The following is a 25,538-nucleotide window of genomic DNA, read 5'->3' as shown; positions in this document are numbered from 1 at the left end:
TGTCAGAATTCAGACAATACAGCTTGAGGAGAACAACTGGGTAAAGTTATCAGAGTGCCATAGCATAAACAACTGATTTATATTTTCCAAATTAAGTACTAGCACCCCAAGTTCCCTGTCATGGAATACCTAATTTCTGCCCAACTTTGTGGTCGACATGGAAGGGAATATAGTAAGAAACTTCCTACCACTCTTCAAGAGCTGAAAATACATTTCAAAAGACAAGCTACACACAAATGAAAACTGGTAACAATTCTTTGGCTTAGTAAAACGAAGTAGCAAAAGGATTAGGCATAGCCCAAGGGGTTTAATGAGGGAAGAGATCAATTTATGGGAAAAACAGTGGCTTTTAAGCAGAATATTCACAAATCCAAATCACATGTGAAACTTATTATGCACTATTTTGTTAAAAATTTGTATAGCTTAACTATTGCTTTGTAAATTGGCATTTATTTTTATAGCACATTTGTTTCAAAAAGAACTTGAGGTGGCTTACAGGAATGCAATAAAAACAGACTACAAATTTAAAAAAAATCATACCCAGGGAACATAGATTAAAATACAACATCGAGGGTATTAGGCATAGACTTGCAGGCTATAAAATCCTGCCGTGATTAAAAGAGAGTTGACAGTTTGGCTGCAATTAAAAAGAGAAAAAACACTTGCAGGATTCATACTGTTCATAAGAAAAAAAGCATACATTCTCTAAAGGATAAAGCTCTTCTCTACTTGGGTAGAGAACACAATGGAATATTTTTAGATTGTTCTGTATTATCTTCATGATCATGAGCATCTACTCCAGAACTTAGCTTAATTCAGTGATACTTTTAGAACCTGTTGAAAGGCAGAAACTGTTCTGTACTATATTAGCAGTCCTAGACAACTTTTTCTTCTTTAATTAGCACTACATTTTAAACATTTTTTCCTTTTTTCCTTTTGTTAGTAGCCATCATTTGCTTTTTGATCCAGTCATCAGCTCCTTTCTCCACACATTAATACCAATAATTAACACTGATTTCAAGCTGAGTATATGACTGGCACGATGCTAAGCACTGTACATGCATTATGGCATACAATACTCCTAACAAACCGAGGGGAAAACTGATGCTTGGATTTTCATTTCAGTGATGATGAAACTAAGGCTTAGGGGCCATTAATGACTTGCCCAAGGTAACACAGCTAGCTAGTAAGTAGTGGTGCTTAGATTCATACCCAAGTCTGCCCAGAGCTGGAGCCCTGTCTTAGCTACCACACAGAACACTAATTTGGAGCATGACCTTTGGAGTCAGGCTGCCAGGGCTTCAATCCTAGCTCTGCTAGTAGACAGGGTGACTGACTCATCCCAGTTTGTCCAGGACATTCCCGGTTTTAAAGTGTAAAGTCTAGTGTCCTGGTAACTTCCTCAGTGCTGGGCAAATAGGACAGTTGGTCATCTTACACTTAGAGCTGGTGAACCAAAAATATAGTACTCAGTCTCCTCATGCCTCAGTTTCTCCATATGTAAAAAAAAGAAGGGCTAGTAGCAATCATGCCCTAGAAGATTGTGGGAAGGATTAATGAGTTAACTTATATAAAGCACTTAGAAAAGGGCCTGATATTTAGCAATGTAATATTAGTACTTGCTTTATTACTATCTGACTATGGTCCTCTTCTAATAAGCTAAGAGCTGTTAAACAAATAACCACATTTGGTAGAACTGTATGCAAAGTAAGACTACAAAGTTCTGAGAGGCTGTCTGTTGAATAAAGGATATCATTAATAAGGTGCATCAACCTTGTAAATCTAGTTTTTAGCTTTCAGCATTTCTTTGGTTAATTACCAATTCTCAGCTTTCAACCAGCTAGATTATATTGTAGGTGGATGAAGTCTAGAGGACTGAGCAAAAACACCAAGATGTGAAAACACATGAAGTAGGTGTAGCAGACATTGTGGCTGCCTCCCCCAATAACCATTTCTCCACTTCCTCCTTCCTGTCAGCCCCACTTTGCTGACGTCTCCACCCTCTCTCCACACAGCCGTGTGCTTCACTGGGGTGAGGATTAGTCAGAGCTAACTATGGCAACCCCTTTCTCCTGGCCTGAGGCTGGGTTAGGGGTGAGCATGTAATGCGGTTCTGGACACTGAGACGCAGGAGAAGACCTGTTCTGAGGTTTCCAAGAAAGGTTTCCACACTCTTGGTAAAAACATATGAGAAAGTCCCTCTGAAGGTGACTCCTGGGGCCACTGGAGCCATCTGGAGTCCAGGAGGAATTTAAGCTTTGGAATGAAGCCAATGTTAAGAGCAGGAAGATGGGAAGACCTGGGTCCCTGATGACATCACCACGTTACAGAATTAATCAGTCTTTACATCACCCTACCAGAGAACTTCCTGTTTGTGAATTGACAGAGTTACTAGTTGTTGAATGAGTTTTCTGTTACTTGACAATGAGAGCATTCCAACTGGTGCAGGAGTCACTTATATCATATACTACTACTTGAAACGATGAATAAGCTCCAAGATGAATCAGAATGACATGAAATGTAAAGGAAAACAGATTAAGGCTGATTAAGAAAATGGTCAAAGAAGAACTAGATATAAGAGAAATGAAGGAAGACAATTCACATAGAGAAACCATGAAAAAAAGAACAACTCATTTGGATTTGTCAGCTGTCATGTGAGTTTGAAACATGAGTTAAGGAGAGTAAACATTCATTTTATGGTTTGGGTAGTGGAAGGATGTTATATCTGAAGGTAACTAAGAAATTTACCATAAGGAAAGAAATAAGCATCACTGAATGATAGAAATATGCCTCCAATTCTCACAAAACTCAAGAAGTTTCTAGGCAAAAATAAAGAAAGCTATTTCCACAAAATTAACCTGAAATTTTAAAAAAAGAAGTTGCAGAAATGGAAGTACCCTCTCACTAAGTGTTCCTGTAGCTGAGATTCTTCTCTCTCAGGGGATTTGTTATATGTTGAGCACATCGACAAAGTAATTTATCTGTCTAGCAAAAAAGAAAGGTAACTAAAAAGAAAGGGCATGAACCAGCAGAGCGCAGCTTGAAAACCTGCCATGTTCCCCACACATACCTGCAGAGGTACCTCTGGATCCAGAGTAAATCTCGGGATTTTATCAGCCCAAGGCAAAAATTTCTTAGTCTTGTGGTCCAAATAGTAATCAAAGACTGTCCCCTGGGATGGAAACTTCACTGCTTTCATTTCCTTATGCCACCACCGACTGAACTCCGCTTGGTAATCAGAAATCTAAGGAGAGTAAGAGAAATCCTTACTGCATACTTAAAGGAAATTTTGAAAACACACAAACTCTGCTCAAATCACTGTTTTCAGTGTACAGAGTCATGATTACAAATGAAGCCTGTGGGATGGGATTGAGTAACTAACCCAAGGAAAAGAAATACTAGAATTAAGTTACAATGAGACACATTATCATAGAAGTAGGAAACTATAATCGCCACATACCCATCAGGTAATACATTTTCTGGAATAATTATTAACTTAAGCAAGGTAAGGGTAGGCAAACCTTAGATTACCCTTCAGTTATTCAAGTCAACAATTGGCAATCATGTAAATTACCTATCCAGGCACCATAAAACCAACGTTATCAAACATGGTGTTGAGTTCTACCAATTTACCAATTAGTAAATTGAGGAAATGAAGAACAATAGAGTGCTTCAAAAAAATTGGTAACATTGTTTGATTTAAATACTGTGCTTTATTGTATGTTTATAGCCTTACCTTTTGACATTAAAATATCCTTTCCTTCATAAAATAACAGTGATAGTAAATGGTAATTATTATAAATGCTCTTACATAGAAGAGTAAATGGTTGGGAATCCTATATCATTCTCTCAAATTGTTTTTGAGACTGTTGATCTTTGAAATTATGAATCTGGGAACCACAGCCAATAGGGATAGAGGAATGGACTCGGTTTCTAGCAGGGCCCAACTGAGTGATCTAACCCAAAGCACCAGAGACCCACCCCTGTCCTCCAGGGTACAGGCTGTTTACTAGAAGGTACTTCTTTTTATATAAGTAAAAGGTGCATCTCTTTGCTGCTAGATTAGGGTTTGCACAGAGGAGAGTAATTGCCAACCAGGTAACAGCCAATAAACAAAACCCTTCTACATGCACAGGATGACCTGGCCCAATGATTTCTGAAGAATCCTAGAAAAACACATGCATATCCACTGCATTCAGCAATTTCATACTTATTCAAAATATCACCTCCCATTTTCCCCAGAGAAATCTCTTAAATCTGCTTTTACCCCGATGTCCTCCCATCCTTGGACTATGGTCCACTCTCTGTGCTGGACTGGGCTGCACTTGTGAGTACAGACAGACAGGACGGCTGGTGGGGGAACCAGTCTTTGCAGGGGAGAGCTTGCCCCCCACCCCCAATTTCTACACCAGCTGAGCTCATGTTCCTACATACCACAAGTCACATGCTAATGAGTTCAGGCTTATTTAAATTATTTTCAGATTGGGGTACAGGACATTTTATTAACCCTATAAAAGCTTTCAACCATGTTATTTCAGAGGATATTACTTACCCGGTACCATTTTCTGGAGGCAGAATACACAGAGATTTCCACTTTGTACTGAAATTTTCTTTACCCAACCACTGCATCAGAAAAATGATTTTGCTGACAAATTTTGATTCATTAATTCATTCAACTAAAATGAATTTGTCCCATGGTGGGGAAGAAAGCAAACAGTCTCTGGCCTTATAGGGTTTATAGGAAAGACAAAGGGGGACACTTGATGCATGGTGAAGACAAAGGTTAAGACAATAAATACAGAAATAAATAATCATACGTGCCCTGAAAATAATGTTTGCTATAAGTAAGATTAGCAGGGGTGACCCACTTTAATTGGATGTTCAGGAGAGCCATCTGTGCCGGTTTGGATATATTATGTCCCCCAAAAAGCCATATTCTTTAATGCAATCTTGTGGGGGCAGAGTTATTAATCTTTTTGATTAGGGTGTGACCTTTAGATTAAATTATTTCCATGGAGATATGGACTCTGCCCATTCAAGGTGGGTCTTATTTAAATCGATGGAGTCCTATAAAAGAGCTCACAGACAGAAGGGGCTCAGAGCAGCTGAGAGAGACTTTTGGAGAGATGTTTGGGAGCTGACACTTACAGATGCTTGGAGTTACAGACAGAAGGATGTTTGGAGATGCTAAGCTAAAGATGCACAGGAGCTGAGAGAAGAGCTGAAACACAACCCGGGCCCAGGAGATGCCAGCCACATGCCTTCCCAGCTAGACAGGTGTTCCAGAATCCATCAGCCATTCTTTAGTGAAGGTATCCTCTTGTTGATGCCTTATTTTGGATACTTTTACGGCCACAGAACAGTAAATTTGTATCCAAATAAATCCCCTACATAAAAGCCAATCCATTTCTGGTATTTTGCACAATGGCAGTATTAGCAAACTGGAACACCATGTTTGAGAGTATGCCCAAATTAGTTAGGGAGAAGGACTTGTTAGGAAGAGGCCAGCATATTCAATGGTCCTATGGAATGAATGAACTTGGTTTATTCAAGAACCTGACAGTGCAGCTGGAGAGTTGTAAATTGGAAGGGGGAGGGAATGGCAGAGGAAGAGGAAAGAAATGGGCAGAGCCAGATCAAGGGGCTTTGTAAATGAATTAAACATTTTAATTTTATCCTAAAGGCAATATGAGTTCATCAACATGTCTTAAACTCTGGAGTGTATCATATGATACAACTCACATTAAAAAAAATTCACTCTGGCTGGTGAGTGGATAATAGATTTGGAAGCAAGTACAGAAGGAGAAGAATGAGGAGGCTATTTCAGAAGCCAAGTGAGAAATGATGGTGGTTTACCATAGCCCAGAGGGAGTTAACTTGAGATCTATTTTGAAGGTTCTTGGCAATGAACTTGGTTGAGAACGTAGGTCCTATTGTCAGTCTGCTGCAGTTTGAACCTGGCTCAGTCATCAGTTGTGTACCTTCAAGCAGCTTCACTTCCCTCTCTAAGATTCAGTTCCTTATTTGCAAAAGAGGAATGATAATAGTTGTACCTATCCATATAGGTTTTTATCTTTTTGAAGATTAAATGTGACAGTCTATAAAAAAATAGTAAATACTTTCCCTGAGACATGGTAGCACTAAAATTTGTTGAACTAACACATGGCTATCCTAAGAACATTTCCTGAATCTGCTTCTCATGTTTCCAATCTCATAGCCTCTGTTTTCCAAGGTTTCCTAGCTAGAAAATTTCCAGAAGTTTAAAGGTGGTGATGGTGATGATGCTGACTGTTAACTGGGGGAGAGGGTGTACCGGAGAGCAAGGTGACTGGTGTGGTGTCATAGCTTCTGGCTTGAGTAACTGGGTGGAGGGTCACCATGTCTAGACATGATGCAGATTGCAAAAGGACCGGCTGGGAGGATGGTGAGGAGTTATGATGAGGAATGGAAAGATCTCAGCTGTCAACAGCCTCTCATGCAATTTTACCTTATTTTACAGTCCTGAAGGAGGAGGAACCCTGAAAACTGAAGAGAAACCCTCAGGTGCAGTGGAGGGTTCTCCCTGTGGCCTTCATGAAGAATTAGAAATGCATATATTTTAAATTGTACCTTTGAGAAAACCCCATGAAGTTATCCAACACTGATACTTGACTCTCACTCAAAGCAACCTAGGCTGCTACTCTTTAGAAAGCACTCGGACATTACAGAAGAAAATCTGGCTTCTGAGAAGGGTCAAAATAAGACCTAGGGGGCCAAGTGACTGCCAAGTTTATTTATAGATGCATGCTATGGTAACCTAGTGACAAGTGGAGCAAGTGCACCAGTTTTATCAACCGTTTCTTTTAGGATCTACAGTGAGTAAACCAATGATGGTCATTCTTGGCTGTGATACTATTCAAAGTAAGCTCCCTGTTTACATCTGGAAACATTCAGGGAAGCCTGGAAAATATGCATGTCATCCATTTGTTTTTTAGGGTTTTATTTTTTTTATTACAGCTTTCTCAGTAGGTACGAAGTTTTATCTCATTAATGCGTGCCATCATTTTTAATGCAAAAATTTAGGGACACGCATAGAAGCAGTAGAGCCATGAGAGGTACTGGGGTACACTGGCAGGTGTGGTCCTTGGAGACAAACATGGGTCGAATTCTGATGGTGTCATTTACCATTAGTGTGACCTTGGGCCACTTACTCTGCCTCTCTGAAATTTACTTTATGTGCACCATGAAGATATCTTGAAGAGTTATTGTAAAGATGCTATGAGGTACCTGGTGGAGACTATGCACATTTCTAAAGTTGAAAAACTCCCACTTTGCACTGTGACAGGTGTAAACTGTTTACGTGTATGGTGTGTGTGCGCATGTGAGCTCTTGCCTCAAGGGTTTGCCACCACAAATCAGAAGCCATGACTGGGCTGTGCCAGGAATGACGTGCAGGCCTCACAGCTTTATTTCAAGCTGAAGTCAAGGCCAATGGAAAGCAATCAGCCCGGGATTGACTATGGTTGACTAACGATTTACCCTGGGAAAAGTGGCTGTGGTGGTTTGGAGCTGTATGTACCCCAGAGAAACATGCTCTCCAGTCTAATCCATTCCTGTGGGTGTGACCCCATTGCAGGTAGGACCTTTTTGATGAGTTACTGTGGTTAAAGTGTGACCCACCTCAATCAGTATGGGAGGAAGGGAAAGAGAGAAACTTGCTGTATAAACTAGTCCGAAACATACCTGATCTTGTAGCAGGATGCCTCCAAATGCCCAGATACAAGCAAAGACAAAATAGACTTCATAAACTTCTTTTGGGCTGTCAGAAGGTACATTTTCAGGGGTCAAAAAACATTCTAAAAGAGCACAAATCGTCTAAAGAGAAAGAAATGGCCATTCATTAAGGGCAAGTTTTTTTAAATAGTAGGATAAATTCATTGGCCTTTTCTACAAATCCACTTTATCCTTAATCATAACTGTGATTTCCTACACTGGAAGAGACAAAAAGTACTGCCATGAGTTTCTAAGTTAATAGTGGAAAACCTTTGTTACTTTTAACCAAACTGATTTTTTCTTGGTAAAAATAAACAAATGAACTCTAAATTTTTAATTCCCCAATTAATAATCACTATAAAAAACATAGAAATAATGGGTATATATCTATACTCATTTTTTAATAAATAGGGGCTCTTACTACACATGGTATTCTATCACCCACTTCCCCACCCAAAAATATACTTTCCTTATCGATATGTGTTGCCTTATAATATCACTGGGGATGAATGTGTAAGATCCCACCACGGGGACAGGTGTTTAGCCATTTCTCTATTGTTGAACATTTAGGCAACCCTCTTTTCATTAGCACTTTGGCTGCAACTTTTCCCACCTGTTGTCATAAATTTAGAAAGTCGGACTAGCAGCCTTAGTCTGCGGCGTAATTTTGGACACCAAACTAAATTTAACCAGGGAAGAAATGCTGTTCAGGAACTTGTTATTCATACACTCCAGGCAGAATGGCAGTGTGCCCTGCTACTCACAAACTCGCTCTGTGTTCCAGGCGATCACATCAGTAACAAGGGGAACGGGCTGCTACAAAGGCCTTCACCATGTCTCATGACAACTAGTAATGAGCACATTTTTGACTAATACTTTAAAGCACAAAATATGGGTCATTAATTAGCATTGTCACTGCATCCTAAAAGCTCAAGATGCCCTTCCTCCAATCTTTTGAGGCAATGATTCATCTTTTTTTTTTTTAATCACTATCATATATACAGCATGCAAGCAATAATAAAGCAAGTCAGGACTGTGTATGTGCCTTTCCTTCCTAACCATAGAAGACGGAAAAAAATCCATGGTAAACAAAGAAAATCAGTCTGGGAAATAATCTGGAAAGACTTAAATAGTTGTTTATATTTTTCATATTTTTAGACATATTTTAAAATTTTCTCTTGATTTCTACCTTGTGCCAATTTAAAACAAACTTTTAATAAAATAAACTCAATAATTTAGTATCAAGAAAAATAATGGGAAACTCTAGGGCTCTGTTCTTTTAGAGAAAAAGCCCTGTGGTCCTGATGAACTGTGAAGATCAAAACAAACAAGACTAAAGGGTTTCAATGAGATACTCTCTGTTGAGGTGAAAATTCTAATTACTTAAATGTGTTTTCTATTTCTCCCAAACATAGTATTTGAAGAACACTTTGGCCCCTGTATCAGCAATTAATAAAGTCATACTTTAACCTGTATTCCGAAAGATTTAAAAAACTGTACCCAACTGAAAGTAAAGTTATTTCACGTATTGGAAAACAAAGTACATTGGTTCCTTAAGTACTAATAATAGTTTTAAGCTATCCTCTGACACCCATTTTTGCTACCACAGAAAATAACCATAGAAAAGACTATAAAACAACAGCTGAAAAGGAGCTATGGATAAAATGCTATTTCTAAATACTACAAAAGAAGGAAGTGAGAGCAAAAGTCATATTAATTCCTACAGATCTATTTTCACACTGCTCCTGAATGAAAAAGTTAACACCACAGAGAAATCACACAAATACACAAGCCAACTTGAGAAAGAACACTATCATGCTTTCTGCAAGCAATATACCAGAGGAAGTCTAATTAGACTAACCACATAATTAATTCATTATGAATAAATTCAGACCTGCTTTCAGAAATAAATTATACCTCAGATAATTACTGTTGAAGACTATCGTTTACTTAATTGGTGTGTGAATTATCCAAGAAACCTGAACTTTCTCTTCTTATTATGCTTGTGACTATGTCTAATTTAGCTTCAAACAAATTTGGTAACACAGTAACTTAATGGTAACAAAGTACTTAGAAACCAATTTTGCTTTTATATGAGGGAAAAAAGGTTTCTAATTGTAAACCTTTTATGAAGTTTTATACTTATAAAGGCTGGGGATAGTTTTTCTTCATGCTGAGATTAAGATCAAAACCTTCAGCTCTGTGTGCTGTGAATTATTTTCTTTCGCTTCCATGACAACGTATCATATATACCCTTCGCTCTTACCAGCTGTCTCACAATGAGGATCAGGAAAAATATCTCCCCAGAATACTAAGAACGATTCATCTGGACTGATATGCCCTTAGGAATCTATTTGGGAGGGGGAGTGGAGAGCAAAGAAGGGCAGAGCAGACATCTGTGGGTGGCAGCACCCACCGTATGTGGTAGGATGCAGGAGTTTTCACTTATTCACCAGCTGACATTTTTATTTGCATTCATTTATTTAATAAAAAAAAATTCTAAGCATCTTCGCCAGGCAGGCTTCTTAGGAGACAGAAAATAAGGCTGTTGTAACTTTGTTCTTCTCATTCTGTTCAAACATTTTTGAGAGGAGCACGATGACTCAATAAACACACATTCATCACCTACTATGTGCTAGGAACTCTCTAAGTCTCTGGGGATGCAAACTGAACAAAACATGGCTCTGTCCTCTAGTTCACAATCGAGTGAAAGAAACATACCGGGTGCAAACTCAGAATGACAATAAAGTCTGAGAAGTGTGTGAGAGACGTTTGCAAAAGGCACTGATGGAACATGATGGTGAAGGGTGAAGTGGCAAGATGGAAAAACCCATCAATGACAGAAAACCTTCTGTCTTCTTGAGCAAACAAAAGCTTCCTGCCTTCTTCATCAAGCCACACTACCACATCAGCACTAGAATGTCAAATAACAACCAAAGACAAACCTGCACCAGGCTATTCTCTGGAATGGAAGTGATGGTTTTAAAGCTTGCTCTCAGCTTCTCCAAACATGCAGGAACATATTTATCAAAAAGAATTGTTAAATTAGCCTTTTCTGATTGATGCTGCCTTCTGTCTATCCAACTGGCCACATACCTGTAAAAGAACGTAGAAAAGCTTTTATTGAACACTAGGCTTGAAAAGCAGAATTTCACTAAGTGAAAAGTGTCCCCTTCAACACAGCTTGATGCAGCACGTCAGGGACTTGTTTAGTGAGCTCATTCTGTTTCTCAAACTGCAAATATTTTTAAGTAGCCTGTTAAAAAATTGTTGGAATGGCCATTTTTACCTTAATGAAAAGAACGTAAAAGAAACTCCTAATAGCACTTACGAGCCAAACATAATAGAGAATAAGTAGGCCATTACTGAGCATTTACAAGGAAGTGTGGTGTGTCATTTCCTAAAGGATGGAAACTATTTTCCTAGGGTAGGTCTTATTTATGAAAACAGCTTGGGATTTTTCTTGATTAATCTTGGCATCAATTATTTAGTAATGCAAAATCAGTTACAAATAAAAAGTGAAAATTCCATAGGGACTATTTCAAAGTCCCTCCTCTTCCACTGGGTTTACATAATTCTAACCTGACAACTAATGTGTTTTGAATAAGTGACTCTGAAACGTTGTCTCATACTTGGATACCAATATATTAATCTGAGACTTATGAAATGTTATCAATTTTGATACAACATATTTTTCTAATATATTAAAAAAATAATACTTATCAATAAAAAGCATGATTTAGCAGCACCCACAGCAGTCTCTGGGTTGAACTTGTATAATGTTAGATGAAAAATAATTGTTAAAAATGTCCCAATAGGAAGGAGTGATAATAAATAAATTTAGTGATATCAGAGTATCAGTGTTGCACACCAATTATGGCCATACCTGGCTTTAAGCAAATTAGGTTTCATATTCTGAATATCTCAGAAGAAATGGCTGCAAGATCCTCATCTTACAAAAGGGCCCCTTTGCTTTTCAAAAGGCTTCAGGATTGGGTTTTTACTGAGTAGTCAACCATGTTTGCACCATGGCCAGATTTATGAAGTGTCAACTGTCACAACTTTTTCAGGTCCAGGAGGAATGGTTTTCAGTCACAGTCCAGGTGTGTAATGGCACCTTGAGAGCATGTCCCTGGGTGCTGGTGACAGTGAGCAACAAGTAACAATGAAAAGCAAGTGCCAGTGACAAATGTATGAAGCCACAGCTTGCCCTCAGCTGTTGATTTTACAGCATACCTGCTTCCAGAAGTGAAATCTTAGTGTGCAGAGCTTATGGAAGGAAGGAAAGAAGGGAAGAAGGGAGGAAGTGAGGAAGGGAGGAAAAGAAGGGAGGAAAGGAAGGATTGCTCAGGAAAATCGAACTCCAGAGACAGACTGCCTGGATTTGCATCATAGTTCTGCTATTTTTTTTTAACTGTGTAATCTTTGACAAGTTACTTAACATCTCTCTGTTTCAATTTCCTTATCTTTAAATGGCAATGATCATAATATGTACTTCCTAGGGTTGTTGTGAGGATGAGTTAATGTGTATCAAATGCTTAGGTTAATATCTGATACATAGTGAATTCTCAGTAAATGTTACTTGTTAGTACTGAGCTGGAATCGTGAGAACTGAGCTCAGATCCTCACGTTGCCTCTCGGCATTTCCTAAAGGCAGAGATACAGGGGACAAGGCTTGGTGGCCAGGGCTCTGAAGGGCCCAGCAAATTCAGCCCCTGGAGTCTCTCTCTGCTGTCTGTCAGGGAGAAGGCCTTGCAGGGATAACCAGGAATAGCAGCCTAAAAAATAGGGGCAGAAGAGGGCAGTAGACTTTGTACTTAGGGGATAGGTAATAGCTATTCCACATCAGCAATGGCCAAAGTTTCAAAGGAGAAAACTAGCAAATGATGCTGTGAGGATTTCTCCAGCAAGGAAGTGAGCTCAAGCAAATCAGGATACGTGGTAAGACCTGATTCCACCCAAAAAAACAATGACTCTGCTAGGGCTCAACTGTACCACACAGCATAAGGAGTTTTTAAAAAAATCTACACTGGTAAACACGAAGAGTTTAAAAATTCACTTAAAAGTTATTGCTAAATTCTCCTATTTTAGAATAAAAATTAACACTAAAAGACAGCAAATGTAGAAGCTACTGTTATCTTAAGCAACAGCAAAAACTCAAGATATAGCTCTATATTTGTCTGCAACTCTTTGCACCTCACTTCATAAAAAAGAAATGATTTTCAAAATATGTGATAATTTGGACATGCCCCAAAGTAACTGCCACATGACATACAATTGAGGATGGCATGCTAAAATGGCCTATTTCTTCTTTGCCTACATGGAGATCACACATATTATTCCTTTGCCTCAGAAAATAACTTCATTATGATGCCAATTTCTTAATGTCAGCATCCGGGTCACTAACAGAGATTCTCTGGCTCTTTAGCATTTGTAAATGGTTTCCATACAATCAGGTATGTTGTAGCCCTCACCCCCCACCCCAAAGAATGTTACAGGCTCATCACACAAGGTCTAACCCCCTGTGGTTTGTGAAACCAGCTAGGGAGCCAAAGTTTTAAGGACTCTCTACTTTACTCAACAGTCAGGAGTTAGAATGCTTATAGGCTAGCGGGAGTTCACCCCTCACAGCAAGCTTCAGGTTCTCTATCAACCATGGAGGCCTCAAAAAATGGCAGAATATAGTGGGACATGCTGATTAGCAATATATGTCAACTACTTTTGAATCTGTAGATTTACAAATATATACAGTACAGTAGGCTGAATAATGGTCACCCAAAGATATTTGGTCCTAATTCTGGGAACCTGTAAAAGTTGTCTTGTAAGTAAAAAGTGTCTTTGCAAATGTGATTAAGCTGAGATCTTAAAATGGGGAGATTACCCTGGATTATCTGGGTGAGCTCTAAATCCAAACAAGTCTCCTTATAGGAGGAAGATACATATACACAGAGATGAGGAGAAGACAATGTGAAGACAGGGGCAGAAATTGGAGTGGAAGAAGTGCTGGCAGCCACTAGAAGCTGGAAAAGGCACGGGATAGATTCTCCAAGACCTTCTGGAGGGAGCATGGCCACCAAAACCCTGATTTTGCCTCAGTAGTACTGTTGTTGAACTTCTGGCCTCCAGAACGGTGAGAGAATACATTTCTGTTGTTTTCAGCCACGTGGTCTGTGATAATTTCTTGCAGCAGTCACAGGAAATACCTACAGTATCCCAAGATGAGAAAATGGAGAGGGACAGTCCTCGCCTCTGGGATTACAGGGATAGAAGTCAACAAACTGTTCAAAGCAGGTGGGAGAATGAGACCTAAAAAGTCAAAAGACCCTTTTAAGCTAAAGTCATTAGAGGCAAGAGTATAATCTAAAGCTATGGCTCCCAGTGTTATCCACTAGCAACCTCTTTTGGAATTGGATTAAATTCCAGAGATAGCTCACCTTTTCCTGCCATTTATTTACAAGATAAGTAATACACGGTTTGAAAGATCCCATTTTCACTGTTACTGTCACTTTTCCACTTATAAATTATTCATTGCTTGTATGTTCTTTGCTTTCTATATATTTCCATCCATCTTTACTAGAAAACACTGTAAATGATCTTAATTTTCAGAATTTTTATTCTAATTCCTCTTCCTTTCTCTATTTCTAAAGACTTCAACAGACTCATATGATCCAAGAATTTTCTAGTACTCTGGGAAATACTTAGAATGCAGAATGTAAAATAATGGTATTTGATTTCTACAGCTAATCACATGCTGATGTGATTTTAAAGATGATGTTTAATCCTAAATCCCCCATCTGTATCAAGTGTTGGCATAAAATTTGTTTTAAAAATAGCTCTATGAATTTTAACAAAAGTATTTCAAAGAGTTTAAGTGATAATGGCACTATTTTTAGTCCTTAAATAGTATCCCACAGATATTTAATAATCTCTTTTACCCACAATATTTATCAATTCTCCAAGTATGAATTAAAAATATGTATTTCCTAGTTTCGTTCATCGAAAAGATCCAGCAGTAATGACATACCAGTAGCAGATGACATACCAACAACAAGCATATCTAACATCTCTACTTTGGTTTCTAATCACCATTCCTTATACTAAAAGGAACCAGGACTCCTTGGAGAATGGTTTATTCAGGTCTGGAGTAAGGAAAGTCTTGAATGAGAAACATCTTTACCCCGAAAGCAAAGTGCTCAAAGATGTAGGAGGACAAGTATAAAGAATACAAGAGGAGGTGGCTTGAAGTGCCTCCCCCTGGCAAGACTAGGGATAATTTCAGATCCAAAAGAATAACACTGGTAATGGATTATAATCCATGGAATCCATGAGTTGAAAGCGAAAAAATAAGAAAGGAAGGAAGGAAGGAGAGGAAGGGAAAAGGAATGAAGAGAGAAAGAGAGAAAGAAAAAAGAAAGAAAGGAAGGAAGGAAGGAAGAGGGAAGGAACGAGGGGGAGAAAGAAAGGAAGGGAGGGAGGGAAAGTTCTTCATTACAGAAAAGTATCAGCTAATATACGAAGACACATGATTGAGTTAGAAAATCACCGTTTTGCAACCAAAATGGGTCACCCTGGGAAATTTGTAGCTTGTTCTCTTCAAAAATGTAAATGTCATGAAACAAAAGGTGGGAAAATGTTCTAGATTAAAGGTGATAACAGAGACATGATAAGTAAATGCAATGCATAAATCTTGTTTTGGTGCTAGATTTAAAAAGAAAGCTATGGAGGACATTACTGGGATAACAGGAAATTTGAAGAATGACTGTATATTGGATAATATTATTGAATCAGGAATAAATTTTTTGTGCTCATGAAAGAGAATATTCTGGCTCTTAGGAGATAAAAGCTGAAGTACTTAGGGATGAAGTGTCTTAATGTCTCCAGCTTATTTTCAGATGATTAAGAAAAAAAAGAATGCAGGTCTGTGCATGTGTGTGTGTGTGTGTACGTGTAAGTGTACAATAGGAGAGAGCAATCGTAAAATGGTAACAATTGGTGATTCTAGGAAAAAGATGTATGGTTGTACATTGTACTACCTTTTCAACTTTCCTATGATTTTAAACACAAACACTTTAAAATAAAAAGGTAGGAAAATCTAGACCTAAGATTTTGGTTTAAAATATGGGGTTAATAGTTATATCAATCTTAGAAGGTGATTAATGATTAAATAAGTCAACACATGTAAAGCTATCATATTATCATGACATTATAAGTAATGTAGTAAAGTACTCAACAGATATGAGTTTAAAAAAGAAAAATGCCTCCTAACCCGAGATAGCCATTTGTAGTTTACTGAAAGTTTCTGGCAGTGAAAGGTAAAAAAAAAAAAAAAAAAACAACATATTTAGAGAAGACTTCCAGGGAAGATGACAGAGTAGGGAGCACAAGGACTAAGTCCTCCCACCAAAACAACTGAAACAACTATTCTGAAACTCTGGACGTCCAGCATCCAGGGAAGAGCAGAAGGAAGAGGCTGATAAACTGCAGTAAAGCACAGTAACCTGCTCTCTTGGCACAGTGGCTACCGGCACGCATCCCCCGCTCTCACGGCAGGCCACCACGGGGCCCAGTCCCTGGCTAGCTCACTGGTGACAGAAAGGGACATAAAAATCCTCTTCCCCAAGATCAGGAGTGGCCATGGCAGATCACTGATCATGACCTTTGAACAGCAAATTTGGATTGCTGAGGGCTTGGCTCTGAAGGCAGATATTGTTTCAACCGGCCCCCTGGACAATGGTGGTTACAGTCATTTGTTTCAACTAGCAAGGGAGAAAGACAGCAGAAGCCACTGTTCCAACCCCAACTCAGAGGGGGTGGAGGCAGTGGAGATTTAAGACGCAGTGCTTCCTCAGGACTGCAGGGGAGGATTAGCTGAAGGGCTGCATTTGCTAGGCAGGACAGGAAAGCTCAGCTTGGGGGAGCCACTGGAGAAGCTTTTGGCAGCCTTCCTAATCCCCTTTCCCAGGGCACTTAGGAACAGGTCTGCACCTTCTTTGTGGGTCTCTGGCCTTGTTTTGGCTGAGAAAGACTGACGTGGGCAAGTCCTCTCTGGGGAGACCCTCTCTCAAAATTTGCCCTCAAGGCAAAAGCAGCTAAAGACAATGAAAGGAGTGTAAAACCTATATAGGCAGGCAGTCTGGGGCAAAGGCCTGCTGGCTTCAAACACCCAGGAGAGGGAGGTCCATCTCCTGGGAAACAGAGGGGCAACCAAACTCCTGTAGTAAACAGGGGACCTCCAACACAACTAGCAAGCAACAGCCCAGGACTAGACAGAGGCCCGGAAAGACAGGGAAAACCCTGTGACCTTGGACAGACCTTCCTGATAGGAGGACTGAAGCTCAAGAAAACATGTCTGATCAACAGCTGGTTACAAAACCAGAAAACAGTCATCTCAGGGAATGAATCCCAGAGTTAACATTTTAAAATACCCAAATGTACACTGTGCAAGAATAGAAGACAAACAAAGAAACAGGAAATGATGGCCCATCCACAGGAAGAGGATTAAAATACAGAAAACACCAATGAACACAGAATGTTGACACACCAAAAATGTCTTTAAAAAAATGATCTAAAAATGCTCAAGGAGATGGAGGAAAATACAGAGAAAGAAATAAAGGATATGAGGAAAACAATGAATGAGCAATATGAGAGTTTAAGAAATAGAAATTTTAAAAACAAAACAGAAAAACTGAAGTTGAACACAACAATAACTGAAATAACAATAATCCAGGAGGGTTTCAAGAGCAGAATGAAGTTGGAAGAAGAAAGACTCACTGAACTAGAAGACACTTAAAATGAGTCAGGCTGAGGAGCAGAAAGAAAAAAAATAGTAAAAGTGAAAATGGCCTAAGACAGCTCCGGGACATCATCAAGCGCACCATTATACACATTATCAGAGTCCCAGAGGAGAAGAGAGAGAGAAAGGGGCAGAAGAAATACTCAAATTTCTTCAGAGAATTGTCCTAATTTAGCAAAAACTAGTGAATAAGCACATCCAAGAAGCTCAGAGAACACCAAGTAGGATAAACATGAAGAAAAATATACCCTATCATAAACCAACTATACTATCAAATACAAAGGACAAGGAGAAACCTTCTGAAAGCTGTAAAAGAAAAGTAATATGCTATGTGCAAGGGAGACCCACTTAAGATTGAGTACTGATTTCTCATCAGAAACTACGGAGGCAAGAAGTGAGTGGGTTGAAATACTTTAAGCACTGAAAGAAAATAACTACCAGCCAAGAATTTTACATCTGGTGAGACTCTCTCTCAAAAATGAGAAGAGATTAAGACATTCTCAGTTAAAAAAAAAAAAAAAAGCTGAGGGAGTTCATCACCATAAGACCTGCCCTACAATCTTAAAGGAATTTCTTCAGACCAAAAGGAAAAGACACTAGATAGTGGTTCAAAGCACCATAAAGAAATAAAGACCTAAGTAAAGGCAACCATTTGAGTCATTATAAATGTCAGTGTCATTGTGTTGTATTGTTTGGTGTGTAACTCTACTTCTTACTTCCTACAAATGCTAGAACGCAAATACATAAAAAGAAACGATACCTCTGTTTCTGGATATACAGTACACAAAGATATAAATGGTAACAAGCACCAAAAACAAAAACAGTGAGGGGATAGAGGAGTATAGGATATGTATATGTGCATGCTACTGAAGTTAAGTTGGTATCAAATGAAATATGATTGTTATATATTTAGGATGTTAAATGTAAACCCCATGATAACTTCAAGGAAAACAGATGAAAAAAAATGAGCACTCAATATGGTACAACACAAAAAAGAAAATAAATACAATAAGCATTAATGGAAGTGAGGAACAAAAAAGATAAAATATTTACAAAGGCTAAATAGCAAAATGGCAGAAAAAAGTTGCATGTTATCAGTATTTTAATGTAAATGTATTAAAATCTCCAATCAAAAGATAGAGATTGGCAGAATGGATAAAAAGCATGACTCAACCATATGCTGTCTGCAAAGAAACTCACCTATAGTTCAAAGATACAAGTAGGCTGAAAGTGAAAGGATGAAAAAATATATACCACACAAGTGTAACCAAAAGAGAACTGGGGTGGTTATACTAATATCAGATAAAATAGTCTTTAAGTCACAACAATTATGAGGGACAAAGATGGTCATTACAAACTAATAAAGGGGACAATTCAATAGAAAGATGTAACAATTTTAAATATACATGCACCTAAGAGCAGAGCTCCAAAATATATGAAACAAATACAGACACACTGGAAGCGTCTGTATTATCCACTCTCAATAATGGATAAAACATCTAGTCAGAAGATCAATAATGAAGTATGGACTTGAAAACTACACTATACCACCTAGACCAAATATATATATATAAAACACTTCATCCAGCAGAAACAGAATACACAGTCTTATTGAGTGTATGTAGATCATTCTCTAGGATAGACCATATGCTGTTTCCCGTGATGTTAGGTTCATGTGTCAACTTGGCCAGGTGATGGCACCCAGGTGTCTGTTCGAGGAAGCACTGGCCTAACCATTACTGCAAGGACATTTGTGGCTGGTAATAAACCAGAAGGCTGGTTTATTAAATCATCAGTCAGTTGGCTGCAGCTGTGACTGATTGTATTAACAAAGGGCTTGTCTTCCACAGTGAGAGAATGCAATCAGCTGGATTTAATCCAATCAGTTGACGACTTCTAAGCAAGAGAGATAGAGGACCTTCACTACTTCTTTGGCTAGCCAGCAAAGTGTTTCCTGAGGAGTTCATCGAACACCTTCATCAGAGTTGCCAGTTCACTGCCTGAGTTCATCAATCGCCTTCATTGGAGTTGCCAGTTCGCCACCTGCCCTCGGAATTTGGACTTGTGCATTCCCGCAGTTGTGTGAGACGCTTTTATAAAATCTTATATTTAGATATCTTTTGTTGATTCTGTTTTCCTAGAGAACCCTAACTAATACAGTTCCCCAAACAAGTCTCACTAAATTAAAAAATATTGGAATCATACAATGTATCTTCTCCAACCACAATGGAATGAAGCTAGAAATCAATAACAGAGGGAGAAATAGAAAATTCACAACATATTCTTAAACAACCAATAGGTTAAAGAGGAAATCAGAAGTGAAGTGAGGAAATATCTTCAGGTGAATGAAAATGAAAATACAACATATGAAAACTTATGGGATGCAGTGAAGGAAGTGCTGAGAGGGAAATTTTTTGCTCTAAACGCTTACATTAAAAAAGAAAAAAGACTTCAAATCAGAGACTTAACTTCAAAACTGGAAGAACTAAGAAAAAGAAGAGCAAACTAATCCCAAAGTGAGCAGAAGGAAGGAAATAACAAAGATTAGAGTGGAGATAAAGGAACCAGAAAACAAACAAAAAAAATTTGAGAGAATCAACATAACCCAACCTTGGTTCTTCAAAAAGATAAATAAAACTGACAAACCTTTAGCTACATTTACAAAGAAAGAGACAGAGGATACAAATATTGAAAATCAGTAATGAAAACAGGGACAATACTACCAACCCTGCTGAAATAAAAAGGACTATAAGAAGACTCTAAGAGCAACTATATGCCAATAAATTAGATAACTTAGATGAAACAGAAAAATTCTTAGAAACCCACAAACTACTTACATTAACTCAAGAAGAAACAGAAGATCTCAACAAACCAATTACTACCAAAGAGATTGAATCAGCCAACAAATACCTCCCAACAAAGAAACGGCAAGAACCAGATGGCTTCACAGGGGAATTGTACCAAACTTTCCAAGAAGACTCAACTCCAATTCTATTCAAGCTCTTCAAAAAAAATTCAAGAGGAGGTAATACTCTGTAACTCATTATTTGAGTCCAACATCACCTTAAAACCAAAGCCAGGTAAAGATACCACAAGAAAAGAAAATTATAGACCAATATCTTTTGTAACTATGGATGCAAAAATCCTCAACAAAATACTAGCAAACTGAACCCAACAGCTCATTATGAGAATTATTCACCATGATCAAGTAGGATTTATCCCAGGTATGGAAGGGTGACTCAACATAAAAAAATCAATTAATGTAATACACTGCATTAACAAAATGAAGGGAAAAGCCCACATTTCCATTGATGCAGAAAAGGCATCTGACAAAATACAGCATTCTTTCTTGAGAAAACTAGGAACTTAGTTACACTAGGAATAGAAGGAAACATTCTCAACATGATAAAGAGCATATAAGAAAAATCCACAGCTAACATCTTACCCAATGGTTAAAGACTGAAAGCTTTCCCTTTAAGATGAAGAAGAAGACAAGGATGTCCATTGTCACCACTAGTATTCAACATTATACTGGAAGTTCTTGCCAGAGCAATTAGGCAAGAAAAATAAAAGTCACCCAAATTGGACAGAGAGACAGACTATTTGCAGGTGAAATGATCCTATATACAGAAAATCCTGAAAACTCCACAACAAAGGTCCTAGAACTAATAAATGAGTACAGAAAAGTGGCAAGGTACAAGATCAACAGCCAAAAATCAGTAATGTTTCTATATATGAGCAATGAACAATCAAAGAAGAAATCAAGAAAAGAATTCCATTCACAATAGCAAGTAAAAGAATAAAACATCTAGGAATAAATCTAAACAAAGATGTAAAAGACTTGTACACAGAAAGCTATCAACATTGCTAAACCAAATCAAAGAAAACCTGAATACATGGAAAGACATTCTATGTTCATGGTTTATAAGACTAAATATCATTAAGATGTCAATCTTTGTCAAGCAATTAATAGATTCATTGCAATCCCATCAAAATTCCAACAGCCTTCTTTTCAGAAATGGAAAAGCTATTCATCAAATTTATATAGAAGGGTGGAAGAAAGAAGACGGCAGCATAGACAGGATAGTAAGCTAGTTAGTCCCCCTGGAACAACTAATAAACAACCAGGAGCAACTAGTAAATAATCCGGAATAACTGCTGGGGGACAAATGTGACTGCCCACACATCATACACTAACCTGGATTGGGAGGAATGCCTGAGATCGCAACATAAAATCTGTAAGTAAAATCTGTGGACCCCCACTGAAAGCCCCTCGCCCATGGCAGCCCAAACTTCAGAGCCTCACTGTGATAGAGAGCAGCACTCTCTGAACAAGCAAATATACCTCAGCCCACTCCAACTGAGGTTTTAATTAACAAACGTTGACTGCTCAATACAAGCTATGAATCCCCAACAAGCACACAGAGGCTTTCGGTGATGACTGACCTTGGAGCTGGAGGACCTCTCTGGGAGGCAGGTGGAACCCAGAGGACCAGGTGCTACCTCTGGCCAATGGGTGAAACTGAGGGTGGCTGCAGACTGGACCTGAAAGGGGGCTTTCTGTCCCTTTTTTGGCTCAGTGGAGAACACCTCAGCCATTTTCAGTTCCCAGCGCTCTGACCCAGACAAGGGTGGAGACAGCAAAGTCAGAGAGACTTTTTAAATGCAAATGGTATCTCCCTAAGGGATGTATCTTCCCTAAGAGGAAAGAGGTGGTGTCAAGCTCTACTATCCACCTTCCATTCAGAACCAGACCCCAGAGCCTGGGGGAAAACAGCCATGGGCTACACCAGTCTAGAGTGACAGGCTGACAGGCACCACGTGCTGGGCAGAAAAGCACAGTAGCTTGAGGCCTCACAGAGTGTTTCAATCTTCTAAGATCTGATACTATTGCCTCCTTCTGAGACTTGAGCCTGTTCTGGTCTGGGAAAACCTGATTGGGGTAACCAAGGAAATCAGATGCCTAGACAACAAAAAGCTACAACCTACACTAAGAAAAACAAAGTTATGGCCCAGTCAAAGGAACAAGCGTACACTTCAACTGAGATACAGGAATTGAAACAACTAATGCTAAATCAATTCAAAAAGTTTAGGGAAGATATGGCAAAAGAAATGAAGCATATAATGAAAACACTGGGCATAATATAAGGTAGAAATTGAAAGTTCGAAAAAACAGCTGGCAGAATCTATGGAAATGAAAGGCACAACACAAGAGATGAAAGCCACAATAGAAACATGCAACAGCAGATCTCTAGAGGCAGAAGAAAACACTCAGGAACTGGAGAACAAGAAATCTGAAAGCCTACACACAAAAGAACAGATAGAAAAAAGAATGGAAAAATATGAGCAACGTCTCTGGGAATTGAATGACAACATAAAATGCAGGAATGTACATGTCATGGGGTGTCCCAGAAGGAGAAGAGAAGGGAAAAGGGCCAGAAGCAATAATACAGAAAATAATCGAAAATTTCCCATAAAGACATAAAATTACAGATCCAAGAAGAACAGCGTACCCCAAACAGAATAGATCTGAATAGGCCTAAGCCAAGACACTCAATAATCAGATTATCAAATGTCAAAGATAAAGAGAGACTCCTGAAAGCAACAAGAGAATAGTGATCCATCGTATACAAAGGAAGCTGGATAAGACTATGTGCAGATTTCTCAAAAGAAACCATGGAGGCAAGAAGGAAATGGGGTGATATATTTAAGATACTGAAAGAGAAAAACAACCAACCAAGAATCCTATTCTGGTAAAACTATCCTTCAAACACGAGGGAGAGCTTAAAATATTCTCTGACAAACAGACAATGACAGATTTTGTGAACAAGATACCTGCTCTACAGGAAACACTAAAGGGAACACTACGGACAGAAATGAAAAGACAGGAGTGAGAGGTATGGAACACAATTTTGGGAGATAGTAGCACAGCAATGTAAGTACAATGAACAAAGATGACTGCAAGTATAGTTGAAAGAGGAAGGTTAGATGCGTGTGGGACACCAGAAGGAAAGAGGAAAGATAAAAACTGGGACTATATAACTCAGTGAAACCTAAGGTGTTCAACAATTGTGACAAAAGGTACAAATACGTATTTACATGAGGGAGAACAAATGAATGTCAACATTGCAAGGTGTTAAAAATAGGGTGGGATTGGGGGGGAGATGTAATCAATGCAAACTAGGGACTATAATTAACAGAAACATTGTATTATGCTTCCTTTAATGTAATAAAGGCTATACACCAAAGCTAAATGCATATGGGAGGGGGGCACAGAGGAAGGGTATGGGACTGTTGGCATTAGTGATGTTCTCTGACTCTTTATTCTACTTTAATTTAATGCTATCTTTCCTTTTTTTGCTTCCTAGCTGTCATGTGTTGGTTTTTTTCCTTCCTTTTTTCTTTTTCTTTTGTCTCTCTACCTTCTTTGACTCTTCCTCCTTCTTTGTGGAAGAAATGGAGACGTTCTTATATAGATAGTGGTGATGGTGGTGAATACATAAATATGTGACTATACAGGGAACCTTCAATTGTTTACATAGAACAGAATGTATGGTGTATGGAAAAAACCGCCTTAAGAAAAAATGGGTTGATGAAGAAACCTTGAGGGCACTATATTGAGTGAAATCAGACAGACATATAAAGACAAATATTGCAGAGTCTCACTGATATGAACTAATTATAATATGTAAACTCATAGACATGAAATACAAGTTACCAGGATATAGAATGAGGCTAAAGAATGGGGAGCAGTTGCTTATTATGAGCAGAATGTTCAACTAGAGTGAACATAAGTGTTTGGAATTGGACAGAGGTGATGGTAGTAAGTTGTGAGAATAACTAACAGTGCTGAATGGTCTGTGAATGTGGTGGAATGTGTAAGCTCAGAGTCACGAATGTCATCAGAAGGAAAGTTTGAGGTTAAAAGATGGGAATGTATAAAACAGTAATCTTGTGGTGGACAATGTCTGTGATTAACTGCACAAATATTAGAAATCTCTCTCATGAACTAGAACAAATGTATGACACTATAACTAGAAGTTAATAATAGAGGAGCATATAGGAAAAAATATACCTATTGCAAACAATATACTACAGTTAGTAGTATTTTAACATTCTTTCATCAACAGTAACAAATGTACTATACCAATACTATGAATCAATAATAGGGGGGGGATTGGTGGTGGTTAGGGGTATGGGAGGATTTGAGTTTCCCTTTTTTGTCTTTATTTCTTTTCTGGAGTAATGAAAATGTTCTAAAAATTGAAAAAAAAATTAACTGTGGTGATGGATGGACAGCTGTATGATGGTACCATGGGCAATTGATTGCACACTTTGGATCTTGGCATAATTGTATGGTATGTGAACATTCTCAATTAAAAAAAAATTTATATGGAAGAGTAAGGCCCCTGAAATAGCTAAACCATCTTGAAAGAAAAGAATGAAGTTAGAGGACTCTCACTTCTTGCTCTTAAAACTTATTACAGAGCCACAATAATCAAAACAGCATGGTATGGCACAAGGACAAACATATAGACCAATGGAATAGAACTGAGAGCTTTGAAACTACCCCTCACATTTATGGCCAACTGATATTTGACAAGGTGGCAAAGACCACTCAACTGAGTAAGAACAGTCTTTTCAACAAATAGTATTGGAAAAACTAAATCTCCATTTACAAAAAAAAAAGGAAGGTAACTTACCTCACAACATATAGAAAAATCAATTCAAAATGGATCAAATATCTTAATAGAAGAGGTAGAATTATCAATCTCCTAGAAGAAAATGTAGGGGAGCATCTTCAGGATCTTGTGTTAGGCAATGGTTCTTAGACTTTATACCCAAAGCACAAGTAACAAAAGAAAAAATAGGTAAATGGGACCTCCTCAAAATTAAAACTTTTGTTCCTCAAAGGACTTCATCCTGAAAGTAAAATGACAGCCTACACAAAGGGAGAAAATATTTGGAAACCTCATATCTGATGAAGGATTAA

At 38.4% G+C, this 25,538-nt stretch overlaps 1 protein-coding gene across 1 annotated transcript in view; it reads right to left on the bottom strand.

The window, feature by feature from the left end:
* Positions 1-25,538, bottom strand: part of DNAH11 (dynein axonemal heavy chain 11) — a 415,753-nt gene that overhangs the window by 186,823 nt on the left and 203,392 nt on the right. Inside the window, 3 exon segments of the mRNA XM_037836873.1 lie at positions 3,071-3,244; positions 7,723-7,854; positions 10,698-10,848. Of these exon segments, the coding sequence (XP_037692801.1) occupies positions 3,071-3,244; positions 7,723-7,854; positions 10,698-10,848 (457 nt within the window).

This window comes from Choloepus didactylus, chromosome 5 (assembly GCF_015220235.1).
Source record: "Choloepus didactylus isolate mChoDid1 chromosome 5, mChoDid1.pri, whole genome shotgun sequence".
NCBI classification, from domain to species: domain Eukaryota; kingdom Metazoa; phylum Chordata; class Mammalia; order Pilosa; family Megalonychidae; genus Choloepus; species Choloepus didactylus.
The sequence above is the reverse complement of the archived record's forward strand: the minus strand, read 5'-3'. Positions and strand labels throughout refer to the sequence as shown.